At 66.4% G+C, this 14,535-nt stretch overlaps 3 protein-coding genes across 3 annotated transcripts; 2 read left to right on the top strand and 1 right to left on the bottom strand.

Annotated features, from left to right (window-relative positions):
• The first annotated feature begins 4,438 nt into the window (after positions 1 to 4,438).
• Positions 4,439 to 7,583, top strand: LOC142593763 (glycine N-acyltransferase-like protein 3). The gene is made up of 5 exons (XM_075712356.1): positions 4,439 to 4,516; positions 5,946 to 6,053; positions 6,169 to 6,289; positions 6,964 to 7,084; positions 7,163 to 7,583. The coding sequence occupies exons 1-5, from the start codon at positions 4,439 to 4,441 to the stop codon at positions 7,581 to 7,583; spliced, it is 849 nt and encodes a 282-aa protein (XP_075568471.1).
• A 1,881-nt stretch (positions 7,584 to 9,464) lies between these two features.
• Positions 9,465 to 10,139, top strand: POLD4 (DNA polymerase delta 4, accessory subunit). The gene is made up of 3 exons (XM_075713135.1): positions 9,465 to 9,678; positions 9,749 to 9,860; positions 9,985 to 10,139. Exons 1-3 carry the CDS (start codon positions 9,471 to 9,473, stop codon positions 10,007 to 10,009), a joined length of 345 nt encoding a protein of 114 aa, XP_075569250.1. The 5' UTR covers positions 9,465 to 9,470; the 3' UTR covers positions 10,010 to 10,139.
• A 618-nt stretch (positions 10,140 to 10,757) lies between these two features.
• On the bottom strand, positions 10,758 to 13,090 carry LOC142593771 (carbohydrate-responsive element-binding protein-like). Its single transcript, XM_075712415.1, has 4 exons — positions 12,749 to 13,090; positions 12,269 to 12,351; positions 12,030 to 12,119; positions 10,758 to 11,161 (listed from the first exon to the last, which is right to left on the bottom strand). Exons 2-4 carry the CDS (start codon positions 12,347 to 12,349, stop codon positions 11,057 to 11,059), a joined length of 276 nt encoding a protein of 91 aa, XP_075568530.1. The 5' UTR covers positions 12,350 to 12,351; positions 12,749 to 13,090; the 3' UTR covers positions 10,758 to 11,056.
• Positions 13,091 to 14,535: the final 1,445 nt, after the last annotated feature.

Consider the following 14,535-nt stretch of genomic DNA (forward strand, 5'->3'; position numbering starts at 1 on the left):
TGGGGAACCTGACCCCAAAGTGCCACCATGGCCACCCCACAGCCCCACCATCATCACAGTGCCTTAAGGGACAGGGATCTTGACCCCAAGTGCCACCAAAGCCACCCATGTCCCCCCTCCATCACCAGTGTCCCTTGAGAAATGGGGTTCCTGACCCCAAAGTGCCACCATGGCCACCCCACAGCCCCACCATCATCACAGTGCCTTAAGGGACAGGGATCTTGACCCCAAAGTGCCACCAAAGCCACCTCACGTCCCCACCATCATCACAGTGCCTTAAGGGACAGGGATCTTGACCCCAAGTGCCACCAAAGCCATCCATGTCCCCTCTCCATCACCAGTGTCCCTTGAGAAATGGGGATCCTGACCCCAAAGTGACACCAAAGCCATCCATGTCCCCACCATCATCACAGTGCCTTAAGGGACAGGGATCTTGACCCCAAGTGCCACCAAAGCCACCCATGTCCCCCCTCCATCACCAGTGTCCCTTGGGAAATGGGGTTCCTGACCCCAAAGTGCCACCATGGCCACCCCACAGCCCCACCATCATCACAGTGCCTTAAGGGACAGGGATCTTGACCCCAAAGTGCCACCAAAGCCACCTCACGTCCCCACCATCATCACAGTGCCTTAAGGGACAGGGATCTTGACCCCAAGTGCCACCAAAGCCATCCATGTCCCCTCTCCATCACCAGTGTCCCTTGAGAAATGGGGATCCTGACCCCAAAGTGCCACCAAAGCCACCTCACGTCCCCACCATCATCACAGTGCCTTAAGGGACAGGGATCTTGACCCCAAGTGCCACCAAAGCCACCCATGTTCCCCCTCCATCACCAGTGTCCCTTGGGAAATGGGGTTCCTGACCCCAAAGTGCCACCATGGCCACCCCACAGCCCCACCATCATCACAGAGCCTGAAGGGACGGGGCTCCTGACCCCCAAGTGCCACCACGGCCACCTCACGTCCCCACCGCCTGTGCCTCGAGGCAGGGGGTGGTGCCAGCACGGTGTCCCCACGGCCGCGCCGTGCCCACCCCACCAGCGTGCGCGGGTCCCCTCGGGACCCTCCCCACAGCCGTGGGGCTGGGGAGGGCGGCAGTCTCCTCCCCCTGCCCCACGGCGGCAATAAGCCCCGCCCCCCAGGGGCTCCAGAGCGGCTGCAAGCCCCGCCCACCCCCTGAAAGGACCAATCCCCCAGCGCATAGGAATAAGCCCCGCCCCTCCCCGCAGCAAGCCCCGCCCCCAAGAGCGCTAGGCTCCGCCCCTCCCCGGACGGCAATAAGCCCCGCCCACCAGCCTGTGTAGCAAAAGCCCCGCCTCCTCCCTACAGCAGGCTCCGCCCCCTTTTGCCCAAGCCCCGCCCCTCCCACGGTTGCCTAGCAACCCACAGCGCCCCCCCCTTGGGGAGGGCGTGGCTTTGGGCTGCGGTGGGCGGGGCGGGAGGCGGGGCCCCAGGGCCGCTGTCCCGGTGCGTCTATGAGTGTTTATTTATTGGAGATGTTATTTATTGGGGTATTTATTGCAGAAGATCTATTCTTGTATGAACGAATAAAAGCCTTTCTCCAGCGCCCCCGCCCCGCCCGCGCCACACGGCCCTTGGGGGGGGGCAGGGGGGGCCCAAGGAGCCAGTGGTGCCATCAGTAGGGGCCAGAGTGAACGGGCAGCTGCGCCAGATTCTGAGCTCAGTGCAGGGGTCGGGGTGTTCCCCCCCTTCTGTGGGGGGTGGCGGGGGGGGGGGAAACCAGGACCCTCCCAGGCCCCGGTAGCCCCATTTTACGCCCTCCCCACCAGCCGTGGCTTCCCTGCCATGGGGGACATGGGGGGGGACCTGCATCCCCCCCAGCCCCGGTGGGGATGGCACGGGGGAGCTGCTGCACCCGGGGATGGGTTTGGGGACCCACCGTGTCACCCAGGGGTGTGTGTAGGGACCCTCATGTCACCCAGGGGTGTGCTCAGGGACCCCTGTACCACCCAGGGCTGTGACTGGGGATCCCCGTGTCACCTGGGGATGTGATTGGGGACCCCTGTGCCAACCAGGGGTGTGTGTAGGGACCCTCGTGTCACCCAGGGGTGTGCGCGGGGACCCCTGTGCCACCTGGGGATGTGCTTGGGGGGTCCCCATGTCACCCAGGGATGTGTTGGGGACCCCTGTGCCACCCAGGGATGTCTCGGGGACCCCCATGCCACCAAGGGATGTGACTGGGGCCCCTGTGTCACCCAGGGATGTGTTGGGGACCCCTGTGCCACCTGGGGATGTGCTTGGGGGGTCCCCATGTCACCCAGGGATGTGTTGGGGACCCCTGTGCCACCCAGGGATGTCTTGGGGACCCCCATGCCACCAAGGGATGTGACTGGGGCCCCTGTGTCACCCAGGGATGTGTTGGGGACCCCTGTGCCACCTGGGGATGTGCTTGGGGGGTCCCCATGTCACCCAGGGATGTGTTGGGGACCCCTGTGCCACCCAGGGATGTCTCGGGGACCCCCATGCCACCAAGGGATGTGACTGGGGATCCCTGTGTTACCCAGGGATGTGACTGGGGCCCCTGCTGCCACTGTGCCCCCAAGTGCCACCACACGTGGGGTCTGAGCATGTCCCCCCCCAAGCCCCCCCCCCATGCTCTGTGGGGTGCTGCCAGGGCGGGGGGCACCCACAGCAGCTCCTCTGGGCACAGGTGGGTCAGGACAACGCCAAAATAGGGCCAGAAGCCCACCAGCACCTCGTGGGTGGCCGGGTTCCCCCGGGGCCACTGTCACCACGGCCCCCAGGACCTGCAGGACAGGGTCAGCGCTGGGGGGGACACGGGGGGGCTGTGACGGGCAACGGGGACGAGTCCCTCTGTCCCCCCACAGTGCCCAGCTGTGCCCCGGGTGCTGCCAGCTGCCGTCGGTGCGGGGGGGGGGCCGGGTGTGGGGAGCACCCCGGGGTCCCTGTCACCCGGTGGGGAGGGCACAGGGGACCCTGTCACCAACATAGAGGGGACAGGGGTCCCTGTCACCCAGTGGGGAGGGTACAGGGGACCCTGTCACCAACATAGAGGGGACAGGGGTCCCCGTCAGCAGGTGGGGAGGGCACAGGGGACCCTGTCACCAACATGGAGGGGATGGAGGGTACAGGGGACCCTGTCACCAACATAGAGGGGACAGGGGTCCCTGTCAGCGGGTGGGAGGGTCCAGGGGACCCCATCATGAACATGGAGGGGATGGAAGGGACAGGGGTCCCCCATCAGTGGGTGGGGAGGGTACAGGGGACCCTGTCACCAACATAGAGGTGACAGGGGTCCCTGTCAGCGGGTAGGGAGGGTACAGGGGACCCTGTCACCAACATGGAGGGGATGGAGGGGACAAGGGTCCCCCATCAGCGGGTGGGGAGGGCACAGGGGACCCTGTCACCAACATGGAGGGGTCAGGGGTCCCCATCACCAACATGGAGGGGACAGAGGGGACAGGGGTCCCCATCGCCAACATGGAGGGGACAGAGGGGCCCCATCAGTGGGTGGGGAGGGTACAGGGGACCCTGTCACCAACATGGAGGGGACAGAGGGGACAGGGGTCCCCATCAGCGGGTGGGGAGGGTACAGGGGACCCTGTCACCAACATGGAGGGGACAGGGGTCCCCATCACCAACATGGAGGGGACAGAGAGGACAGGGGTCCCCATCAGCGGGTGGGGAGGGTACAGGGGACCCTGTCACCAACACGGAGGGGACAGGGGTCCCCATCACCAACATGGAGGGGACAGAGGGGACAGGGGTCCCCATCAGCGGGTGGGGAGGGTACAGGGGACCCTGTCACCAACATGGAGGGGACAGGGGTCCCCATCACCAACATGGAGGGGACAGAGGGGACAGGGGTCCCCATCAGCGGGTGGGGAGGGTACAGGGGACCCTGTCACCAACACGGAGGGGACAGGGGTCCCCATCACCAACATGGAGGGGACAGAGGGGACAGGGGTCCCCATCAGCGGGTGGGGAGGGTACAGGGGACCCTGTTACCAACACGGAGCAGACGGTGACACGGAGGATCCCGGGGCTGTGGGACAGGGTGTCCCAGCTGAGCACCTGTCTGCAGGAGGCTGCCGGGCTGGCCCCATGCCTGGTGCCCACAGGACCCTGCCCGCTGCCCCCGTATGGGGCCGCCCCCCGGGCAGGGGGCACTCGCCAGCCCGTGACGGCCGGTGGTGGCCCTGGGGCCCGCCGGTGTCGCCGCCTGCCACACAGAACCAGGGACCTGCTGGTGTCACCACCTGCCCCACAGTCTCCAGACGCCTGCCCCACGGAACCCACGGCCCCCAAAACTGCTGTGGGGTGAGTGCTGGAGGGGTTGGGGACCCCCCGGGGCTGGGCACTGCACGGTCCCTGCTGGGGACAAGGACGGGGACAGGGATGGGGACCCACCTGGGGGTCCTGTCCCCCTGTTATTGTAGGGTCTCTCGGCAGGACCATGCTGATCCTGACGTGCCCGGCCCAGCTGCAGCGGCTGGAGGGGGCCCTGCGGAGGAGCCTGCCCCTCGCCCTGCCGGTGACGGGGACCCCGCCGTCACCCCCTGCCCCATGCCGTGATGGGGACCACAATGACACCCCTGCCCCGTGCCATGTTGGGGACCCCAATGGCACCCCTGCCCCATACCATGATGGGGACCCCGCTGTCACCCCCTGCCCCGTGCCGTGACCCTGCTCTCACCCAGGCCCCATGCCATGATGGGGACCCCGCTGTCACCCCCTACCCTGTGCTGTGACCCCGCTGTCACCCCTGCCCCATGCCATGATGGGGACCCCGCTGCCACCCCCTGCCCTGTGCTGTGACCCTGCTGTCACCCCTGCCCCATGCCATGTTGGGGACCCCGCTGTCACCCCCTGCCCCGTGCCATGACCCTGCTGTCACCCAGGCCCCATGCCATGATGGGGACCCCGCTGTCACCCCCTACCCTGTGCTGTGACCCCGCTGTCACCCCTGCCCCATGCCATGATGGGGACCCCCGCTGTCACCCCCTGCCCTGTGCCATGACCCCGCTGTCACCCCTGCCCCATGCCATGTTGGGGACCCTGCTGTCACCCCCTGCCCCGTGCCATGACCCTGCTGTCACCCAGGCCCCATGCCATGATGGGGACCCCGCTGTCACCCCCTACCCTGTGCCGTGACCCCGCTGTCACCCCTGCCCCATGCCATGATGGGGACCCCGCTGTCACCCCCTACCCTGTGCCGTGACCCCGCTGTCACCCCTGCCCCATGCCATGATGGGGACCCCGCTGTCACCCCCTGCCCCGTGCCGTGACCCTGCTGTCACCCCTGCCCCATGCCATGTTGGGGACCCCCGCTGTCACCCCCTGCCCCGTGCCATGACAGGGACCCTGCTGTCACCCAGGCCCCATGCCATGTTGGGGACCCCACTGTCACCCCCCTGCCCCGTGCTGTGACAGGGACCCCGCTGTCACCCCCGTCCCTTGCCCCCCGTGATGGGCACCCAGTGTCACCTCCCCACCAGTGACAGTGACCCCAGTGTCCCCCCCCCGCCCCCCCCCGGGCTGTCCCAAGTCCAGGCCAGGCAGCTCCTGGGCGTCACCCAACCCCAGGGCTGGCTCCAAGCCCACCAATCCCAGCCCAGCTGGACTCTGCCCTAACCAATTGCAGCCCAGTCTGCTTCCGAGCCAGCCAATCCCCTCCCAGAACCCTCCGCATAGAAGCCAACCAATCCCAACCCACCCAGCGTGCAATGCAGCCAATCCCAGGCTTCCTGCCTGCCCCGCCCACTCCACCGAGCCCCACCCACTTGTGGGCACCCCGGCTTTAGGCACCGCCCCCTCTGCCTTCACCCCACCAGGCCCTATGGCGACAGGGTGACATCTTTGGTGAGGGCAGGGTGCGCCCAGGGCTGTGCCGGCTCGGGGAGCCCCCCCCGGGGAACCCCAAATCTGCCCCCTGACCCCATGTCTGACCCCTTCGCCCGCAGGTGTACGGGGCCGTGCTGAACATAAACCGGGGGAACCCGGGGGAGTTGGAGGTCGCGGTGGACTCGTGGCCCGACTTCAGTGCCGTGCTGGCGCGGCGCAGCGGAGAGGTGGCCGGCGGGGACCGGGGGTGGGGGCACGGCGGGGTGGCCGCAGAGTTGGGGTGGGCACGGTGCCCCGGGCACATGGCCGGTGGGCTCAGGGCACCCATGGGTGCCCCCGCAGATGCCAGTGGATGACTGCTACAGGAACATGCACGCGGCTTTCTACCGGGACGTGGGCGCCTACCGGGCGCTGCTGGAGACCCCCGGCTGCCTGCCCTGGGACGCCGCCTTCCACGTCTTCGGTGGCCCGGGGATAGGGGGGTCCTGGGGGGCATCGGGGGGGCAGCGGGCAGCGCTGCGGGCGGGAATCGGGGGTGCTGGGCGGCACTGGGGAGCACTGGGGGCATGGGACGGTGGGGAGAGCCATTGGTGATACAGGCGTAAGGAACTGGAGGCACTGGGAGGTACTGGTGGGAGGAATTGGGGGTGCTGGGGGGCACCGGGGGCAGGGATGGGGTTAGCGGGGGCACTGGGGAGCGTCGTGGTTGGACTTGGGGGTGCTGGGGGCACCGGGGGCAGGGATGGGGTTAGCGGGGGCACTGGGGAGCGTCGTGGTTGGACTTGGGGGTGCTGGGGGGCACCGGGGGCAGGGATGGGGTTAGCGGGGGCACTGGGGAGCGTCGTGGTTGGACTTGGGGGTGCTGGGGGGCACCGGGGGCAGGGATGGGGTTAGCGGGGGCACTGGGGAGCATCGTGGTTGGACTTGGGGGTGCTGAGGGGCACCGGGGGCAGGAATTGGGGTGCTGGGCACACTACGGGCAGGGATGGGGCTACTGGGGCTAGAGACTGGGGTTGTGGGGAGCCCCTGGGGACACTGGGGAGGGCAGAGCTGGCGTGCTGGGGGCAGAAAGGGGGGGGGCCGGGGGCAGGAAGGGGGTGCTGGGGGAGCGGGGCCCCCTGACAGCACCGTCCCCAGGGCTGCAGGAGGGGGTGGCCACGGTGTCGCAGGCCATCGCGGGGGCCAAGGGCATCGAGCTGGAGGTCTCCGAGTACTACACCTACGTGCACCCCGACCCCAACACCATCCCCGAGCCCCGGTGAGCCCCCCAAACCCACCCCGGTGCCGGCAGCCCCCCCACCCCACCGCCGCCGCTGACGGCCACCCCTCGCCTCAGGCTGGACCCCGACGTGCGGGTGGGCTCACTGAGCCCGGCGCACGTGGATCTGCTGAACGAGACGTGGGCGTACGGGGGCAACGCGCGCAGCCGGCGCTACCTGGCAGAGCTAGTGGAGCGCTTCCCCAATCTCTGCCTGCAAGACGGGGCCGGGCAGCCCATCTGCTGGAACCTGACCAACCATTTTGGGACGGGCACCCACGGCTACACCCTGCCTGCCCACCGCCGGCGCGGCCACATGCAGGCGGTGATAGCCCTCATGGCTCGCCGGGCGCAGGCCAGCGGCTTCCCGACCTTCGGGCACACGGCCTTGGGCAACCGGCCCATGCAGCGGCTGCAGGAGGAGCTGGGCCACCAGCGGCTGCCCGGGCTTTGCCGCTTCATCCTGCACAACCCTGGCCTGGGCATGGCCAAATTTTGACACCCACCCCCCCCCCCCCCTTTATCCCCCACCCTGGGGTGGGGAAGTCCCTGTGCTGTGGGGCAAGGAAGAAAACAAAAAACCCAAACCAAAACCAAAAACCAAACCAAAACCAAAACAAAAAGGGGTGCGGACTCTCTCTGATGGCTGCGATAGGGTTGCGTCTCCCACCAGCACCAGTTTTTTCGCACCTGGCTCGGCGCTGGCCGTTACAGCTGTGAGCCGGTGGTATCACCACCGAGGGATGCAGCTGCGTCCCTGGGGAGTCACCCCGTCCCTCCGTGCCAGGACACGCACCGTGGCCCTTCCCCGAGCTATTCTTGTGCCCCCCCCCCAGGGAGAACCAAAAAGCCTCAGGCAAATCTGCACCGGTGGCACCTGCTGTGTGTCCCCCCTGGGACGGTGTCACCACAGCTGGGGGGGGGGGGGACAGACAGGCGCAGCGCCTGTGGGTCACTGGCTGTGCTTCTCGGGGCAGGGGGGACAGCCAGAGTGCTGCGTGGGGCAGAGGGTGACAGCTGCAGGGTGTGAGTCACGATTGAGTCACGGCTCGTGGGGGTGACGGGGACGGGCGGGGGGGGTGACAGTGTGTGGGGTGATAGGGAGCGCTGCGTGGGGTGACTGGGACAGGCGGGGGGTGACAGTACCTGGGGTGACGGGCACAGCCATGGGGGTGACAATGTGTGGGGTAGTGAGGAGCGCTGTGGGGGTGACAGTGTGTGGGGTGACAGGCACAGCTGCGGAGGTGACAGTGTGTGGGGTGATGGGGACAGGCAGGGGGGTGACAGTGCCTGGGGTGACAGGGAGCACCATGGGGTGACTGGGACAGTGCCTGGGGGGGTGACAGTGTGTGGGGTGATGGGGAGCACCATGGGGTGACAGTGTGTGGGGTGACTGGGACAGTGCCTGGGGGGTGACTGTGTGGGGTGATAGGGAGTGCTGCGTGGGGTGACTGGGACAGCCAGGGGGTGACAGTGTGGGGGGTGACCAGGACAGGCGAGGGGGTGACAGGCACAGACTCTGGGGTGACAGTGTGTGGGGTGATGGGGACAGAGTGTGGGGTGACAGGCACAGCTGGGGGGGTGACAGTGCGTGGGGTGACGAGGATCACCATGGGGTGGCAGTGCGCAGGGTGATGGGGACAGCCGCAAGGTGACAGTGCGTGGGGTGACGGGGAGTGCTGTGGGGGTGACAGCGCGTGGGGTGACTGGGACGGCTGGGGAATGACAGTGCCTGGGGTGACGGGGAGATCCGGGGAGGTGACAGTGCGTGGGGTGATGGGGAGATCCGGGGAGGTGACAGTGCGTGGGGTGACGGGGAGCGCCATGGGGTGACAGTGCGTGGGGCGCCCGGTTCAGCCGGGGGGTGACGGGCACAGCTGGGGGGTGACAGTGCCTGGGGTGACGGGGACCACCGTGGAGTGACAGTGCGTGGGGTGATGGGCACAGCCGTGGGGTGACAATGCGTGGGGTGCCCGGTTCAGCCGGGGGGTGACGGGCACAGCCGTGGGGTGACAGTGCGTGGGGTGACGGGGAGCGCCGTGGGGTGACGGGTACAGCCGGGGGATGACAGTGCGTGGGGTGCCCGGTTCAGCCGGGGGGTGACGGGCACAGCCGGGAGGTGACAGTGCGTGAGGTGACGGGCACAGCTGGCGGGTGACGGGGAGCGCCGTGGGGTGACAATGCGTGGGGTGCCCGGTTCAGCCGGGGGGCGACGGGCACAGCCGGGGGGTGACAGCGGCCGCTCCCCCCAGCCCGGCCCCGCCGCTTCCGCCCGGGGAGCGGCGGGAGCGGGGCGGGGCGGGGCGTCCGGTCGCCGGCAGCCGCGGGGGAGGAGCGGGGCCGCCGCCGCCGCCGCCATCATCCGCGCTCGGGATCCCGCAGGGCCATGGAGCAGCCCCGGCGCATCACCGACTGCTTCCCGCGGCGGCGGCGGCGGCGAGCGGGGCGAGCCCCGGGCAAGGCCAAGGGCAGGAGCTGGCCCCGACCCCGCGCCCCGTCGCCCACCGAGGACCCCCCGCCGCCCTCCCCGGATCGGGCCCTCCTGGAGATGTTGCGGCGTTTCGACCTCGCCTGGGAGTACGGGCCCTGCACCGGTGAGACCCCCCGGCCGCCCCCCGGTCGCCCCCCGGTCCCCGGTCCCCGCTGAGCCCGGCCCTCCCGCAGGTATCACCCGCCTGCAGCGGTGGGAGCGGGCGCAGGCTTTGGGGCTGAGCCCCCCGGACCCCATCCGCGACGCCCTCCTGGAGCACCGGGACAACCCCGATGTCACCTACAGGTGGGTGAGGGATTGGGCGGGGGGCACCGGGCACCCCCTTTTCCCTCTCCCCGGTGCTCCCCACCACCCACCGACCGAGGGTGGGGGGCACGGGGCGCCCGCTGACCCCCGCTGTGCCCCACAGCCTCTGGCACGAGTACGCCCTCTGAGCCGCTGCACCCCACGTCGGAGGGAGGAATTGGGGGGCGGGGGGGGCTTTGCCCGCTGCCCCCCCACCCCACCCCACCCCAGGCCTGTCCGCAGCCGTGCCGCAGCCCCGGGGGGCACCGGGCGGATTAAAGGCTGGTGTGAGCGAAGGTGGGGGGCTGCTGCGTGCTGTTTGGGGGGCACCCGGGGTGGGGTGGGGGTGAAGCCCCTCCGTGGGGCACTGGGGGAAGGCAGGAACTTGGATCCCCCCCCCCTCCCAAGAGAGAGCCAGGTGCGTTGTCCGGTCACACAGAGTTTAATGCCAGCCCTGGGAGCACCGGGGGTCTGTGCCACCCCACGGTGTCCCCACACGACGCCCCACAGCTCCCCCACGGTACTGAGCAGATGGCAATCCCTCTGCCCCACACACCCCCTCGCTCGGGGGCAGGCAGGCATCACCGCTGCCCTTAGCCCCCCTCGCTATGGGGGTGCTCCTGCCCCAGAGGGCCCCCCCGACACGCACGCACCCCACGAGCAGCGCAGAGAGCCTGGCAGAGGGACGTACCGGGGCGCAGCACAGGCAGGGCGGCTTCGTGATGGCACCCGTGGGGACAGAGAGCGCTGGGACGGGCAGGACAGAGGCAGGGGGATGGGCAGGACAGGCTGCCGGAGCGGGGAGGCAGGGACCCTACCTTGATGGGGGTCTGGGCGGAGGCAGGACGAGGCTGGTGCGGGTGTCGAAGCCAGAGCTGACGTGCAGGCGGCGGGCATGGTCGGCAGCGGGCAGGGTGGGCTGGCAGAGGGTCTGCAGGCAGCCAGGGTGCCCACCGGTGCCCGGGCACTCGGTGCTGAGGAAGCTGTAGGCCGGGCACGCCGCTGGCTCTCTGTCTGGGGTGGGAAAGAAGGAGCTGAGCGCCACAGGGTGCCCACCGTGGCTCGTCTCCCGCTACGCCGCTGGCCACTGGATGCTGCTGGGCACTAGCCACCCCCTGCCAGGCACAGAAAGGGTGAGGGGAGCTGGTGAGCCCAGATCCAGAAGCCGGGACACCCAGTAACACCAGTGGGACCAGTCAAGCTGGGAGAGGGGAGCCCTTCGGACAGCGAGCACGGGCGTAGACACGGCGCTGGTACCTGGGAGGGCAAAATGCTGCTGGTTCGTCCTCCGTCTTCCGCAGCTGGAGAAAAATCAAAGAGGAGCCATGACGCGAGTCGCTGCCCATCTGGGTGCCCGCAGCAGGCAGTACCACCTGCCCCGTCCCTGACCAGGGGTGCCCATGCCCCGGGGTAACACGAGGGAGGGTGTGGCGGCCAGCAGTGCTGGAGAGCCGGGGACGAAGGTGTCCCCAGGCTGGCAGGGGCTCGGCTGGATGTCGTGGTTTAGCCCCAGCCGGCAGCTCAGCACCACGCAGCCGCTCGCTCACTGCCCCTGTGCCGGTGGGATGGGGGAGAGAATCAGAGGAGGAAGAGTAAGAAACACTCCTGGGCTGAGATAAGAACAGTTTAATCATTGAAATAAAGTAAAATAGTAGTAGCAATAATAACAATATAATAGTAATAATAGTATACAAAGCAAGTGATGCACAATACAATTGCTCACCACCTGCCGACCGATACCCAGACAGCTCCCAAGCAGCGATCGCTGCTCCCCGGCCAACTCCGCCCCAGTTTCTATACTGCCCATGATGCCATATGGTATGGAATAGCCCTTGGGTCAGTTTGGATCAACTATTCTGGCTGTACCCCCTCCCAGTTTCTTGTGCCCCTGGCAGAGCATGGGAAGCTGAAAAGTCCGTGACTAGCATAAGCAGTACTTAGCAACAACTAAAACATCAGTGTGTTGTCAACATTATTCTCATACTAAATCCAAAACACAGCACTATGCCAGCTGCTAGGAAGAAAATTAACTCTATCCCAGCCAAAACCAGGATGCTGGAGCACGCCATCACCGGTTGGTATGGGTGGGGGGCGTATTGGGACCATGGGTGGGGGTTGGAAGGGGTAGCAGGGGAGTCCCAGTGTCCCTGTGCCCACGTGTGCCCTTACCTGCGCACACGAGTGCGTCCTCCATTTGCGGTACCCCCAGGTGACGGCCTGGATGTGGCATTTCCAGTACTCACCCTCCATCATCCCCGTCTGCAGTGCACGGACGCGCGTCACCGCGAGCGTCCGGCGGGCACCGCCACCCACCCACCATGCTGCCAAGGGGGTGGTGGGCTCGGCGTGACATGCTGCAGCACCCCACGGGAGCTCTGGGGATTGGGGGGGGGGCTGCTGGGGCTCACCTTCGGACCACAGTGCTCCTGCCTGTCCCCGGCCTCCAGCAGCATCACAAAATTGCAGGCAGGATTGCTCCTCTTCTCCATATCTGTGGGAAGAAGGGAAAAGGGCTGATTTCACTGCTCTCCTCTCCCACGCCTGCACCGTGCCACCTTGTCAGGCAGCGACGCACCCTGGGGCTCGGGAGGAAAGGGATGGGTGGACGCTAGAAAAGCCCCCCCATTTCTAGGTAACCACACTGGGAGTCCCATAGAAAGCTGAGGCTGCCTAGGTGGTAATAGCAAAAACGTCATATTTGGGTATGGATGAAACAAACCTGGGACCCCCAGAGAAAAAGGAATTAGGAGTAGGCTGCTTGGGTGGAGAAAGGAAGGTGGAAGGGGAGCAAAAAAAGGCCCAGAAATAGAAAAAAAGGGAGAATAAAGTATAAAATCAGGTAAAGGTCAGCACAAGAGCGATCTTCTGATATTAGGGGTGCAGATGACCGTAGTGCCGTCGTCCTGCAGAGCTGGGTCTGGCAGGCACGGCCCCTGACTCCAGGCCACTGGCAATTCCGAAAGGACCTTCCCCGCAGGTGGTGGGGAGGGAGGAGTGATAGAGCTGTCAGTCAACAGCAGTCCTGTGGGGATTCCTAAGATTAAGAGCCATAATTAGTAGCTTCGCTGTGTGCAGAAGCCTTTCATCATAAATTAATAATAGGCTGCGTTTGTTAATTATTTAGGTTACCGATTACTTAATTTATTAGCTCTTCATGTTGCTTAATCAATAAAATGAATCGGTTATATCCCAAGCCTGCAATCGAGTGGTGGAGAGCCGGACGCGGCAGTAACCCAGGCCAAATCCCGGGAAGAGCGGGCGGGACAGGGTGGGATGGGGGGGCTGCCTGCAGTGCTGGCCCCACTCATACTGGCGGTACCAAGCCCTCCAGATTGCGTTGTTCAGCCGGATCTTAGCCCACTGTAGGAGCTTCAGGCCCTTGAACATCTTCTATTTGGGGGGGGGGGGGAGGGGGGGGTGACATGATTTGCCTGCTGGGAACAGGATGGAGGAATTTAGGGTGCAGACCCCCAATAGGCAAGCGCCCTGTGCCCAGCGTCGCACCCAGCAGGGCCCTGGGGCCAGGAGGAGGGAGGCAGCCAGCAGGGCATCCTCCAAGGGCAGCTTGCAGACCTCACCCCGCTTTCTCTGCCCTAACCCCGCCCCAGATCCAGCTTCGTGCCACGGTCCCACTGCACCCGGTGGCAGCTGACACCACGGCAGAGAAGGAAGTAGGAAAACCCACCCAAAGGCATGGGGGGTGGCGATCAAGAAGACCACAAGCCACGGCAAAGCAAGGAAAGGCTTCAGGGAGAAACAGCATCTGTCTTATCTCTAAAAAACACAGGCAGGATGCCCTGCACAGCTTACAGCAGTGCTGCAGCCCCTTGCTCCATCCCGTGGGTCGTTATCAAGACAACCCCAAGCCACAGCAGAGTGAGGAAAGGCTTCAAGAAGAAACGGGGTCTGCCTTATCTCTAAAAAACACAGGCAGGATGCCCTGCCCAGCCCACAGCACTGCTGTGGCCCCTCGCTCCATGCCGTGGCTCCTATCTCCCTTCTGCCCCACATCCCGCCACGGGAAGGGGATCTGAAGAGGCTGGTGGCACTTCGCCCTCTGCCCCGGGGGCCCAGGTTGCTGCTGTGCCCGGCTCCTCTGCCCCTTCCACAGCGGTGGCTGTGGGACGTGAGCGACGGAGCAGAGCAAAGGTCGGGGTGTGGGCAGAGCCCAGCAGCGCGAGGCTCTTGCTCAAGTCGGGTCTTTCCTGGCGGGCCGCAAGCCAGCGAGGGCTCTGGCCACGCTCCAGCAGCTCTCTAAGGTGCGGAGGCCCAACCCGCTGGGTGCTCCGGGGCCAGGGAAGGCTCTGGGCTGGCTCCATGCCCAGAACAACAGCCTCAGGGCAGGCTCCAGTCAGGACAACCTTCCTCAACACGGTCCCTCACAGTCAGAGGCGATGGGCGACCTTCTAGCTCCGTGTGGGGCTCCACGTTGGCTCGCCCAGCCTCAAGAGGATCCCTGATCTGTGGATCAGCCCAGGACAGGCTGTGCCTAAGCTCTGCCCTCCCGGGTGTCAGGCTGATCAGCGCCAGGCAGCCCGGTGTGTGGCTTTCCTCCCACCTGCCCTCACCTTTAGGCCAAGGTCATGCTCAGTGAGGGAGGCATCGATGCTGAGGGTGCTGCAGGGACCATAGCCGTAGGTCTGGTGGGTGCCCTCATCCACCATGCTGAGCCATA

Source organism: Pelecanus crispus, chromosome 6 (assembly GCF_030463565.1).
Source record: "Pelecanus crispus isolate bPelCri1 chromosome 6, bPelCri1.pri, whole genome shotgun sequence".
NCBI lineage: Eukaryota > Metazoa > Chordata > Aves > Pelecaniformes > Pelecanidae > Pelecanus > Pelecanus crispus.

Bases quoted from the DNA above. Each gene is read 5' to 3' on its own strand.
- LOC142593763 (XM_075712356.1), top strand. From the start codon at position 4,439: ATGCTGATCCTGACGTGCCCGGCCCAGCTGCAGCGGCTGGAGGGGGCC. The intron at 4,517-5,945 runs GTGACGGGGACC...CTTCGCCCGCAG, and splicing joins GCCTGCCCCTCGCCCTGCCG to GTGTACGGGGCCGTGCTGAA. The intron at 6,054-6,168 runs GTGGCCGGCGGG...GTGCCCCCGCAG, and splicing joins TGGCGCGGCGCAGCGGAGAG to ATGCCAGTGGATGACTGCTA.
- POLD4 (XM_075713135.1), top strand. From the start codon at position 9,471: ATGGAGCAGCCCCGGCGCATCACCGACTGCTTCCCGCGGCGGCGGCGG. The intron at 9,679-9,748 runs GTGAGACCCCCC...GCCCTCCCGCAG, and splicing joins GGAGTACGGGCCCTGCACCG to GTATCACCCGCCTGCAGCGG. The intron at 9,861-9,984 runs GTGGGTGAGGGA...TGTGCCCCACAG, and splicing joins AACCCCGATGTCACCTACAG to CCTCTGGCACGAGTACGCCC.
- LOC142593771 (XM_075712415.1), bottom strand. From the start codon at position 12,349: ATGGAGAAGAGGAGCAATCCTGCCTGCAATTTTGTGATGCTGCTGGAG. The intron at 12,120-12,268 runs GTGAGCCCCAGC...CGTGCACTGCAG, and splicing joins AGGAGCACTGTGGTCCGAAG to ACGGGGATGATGGAGGGTGA. The intron at 11,162-12,029 runs GTAAGGGCACAC...ATTTTTCTCCAG, and splicing joins GGACGCACTCGTGTGCGCAG to CTGCGGAAGACGGAGGACGA.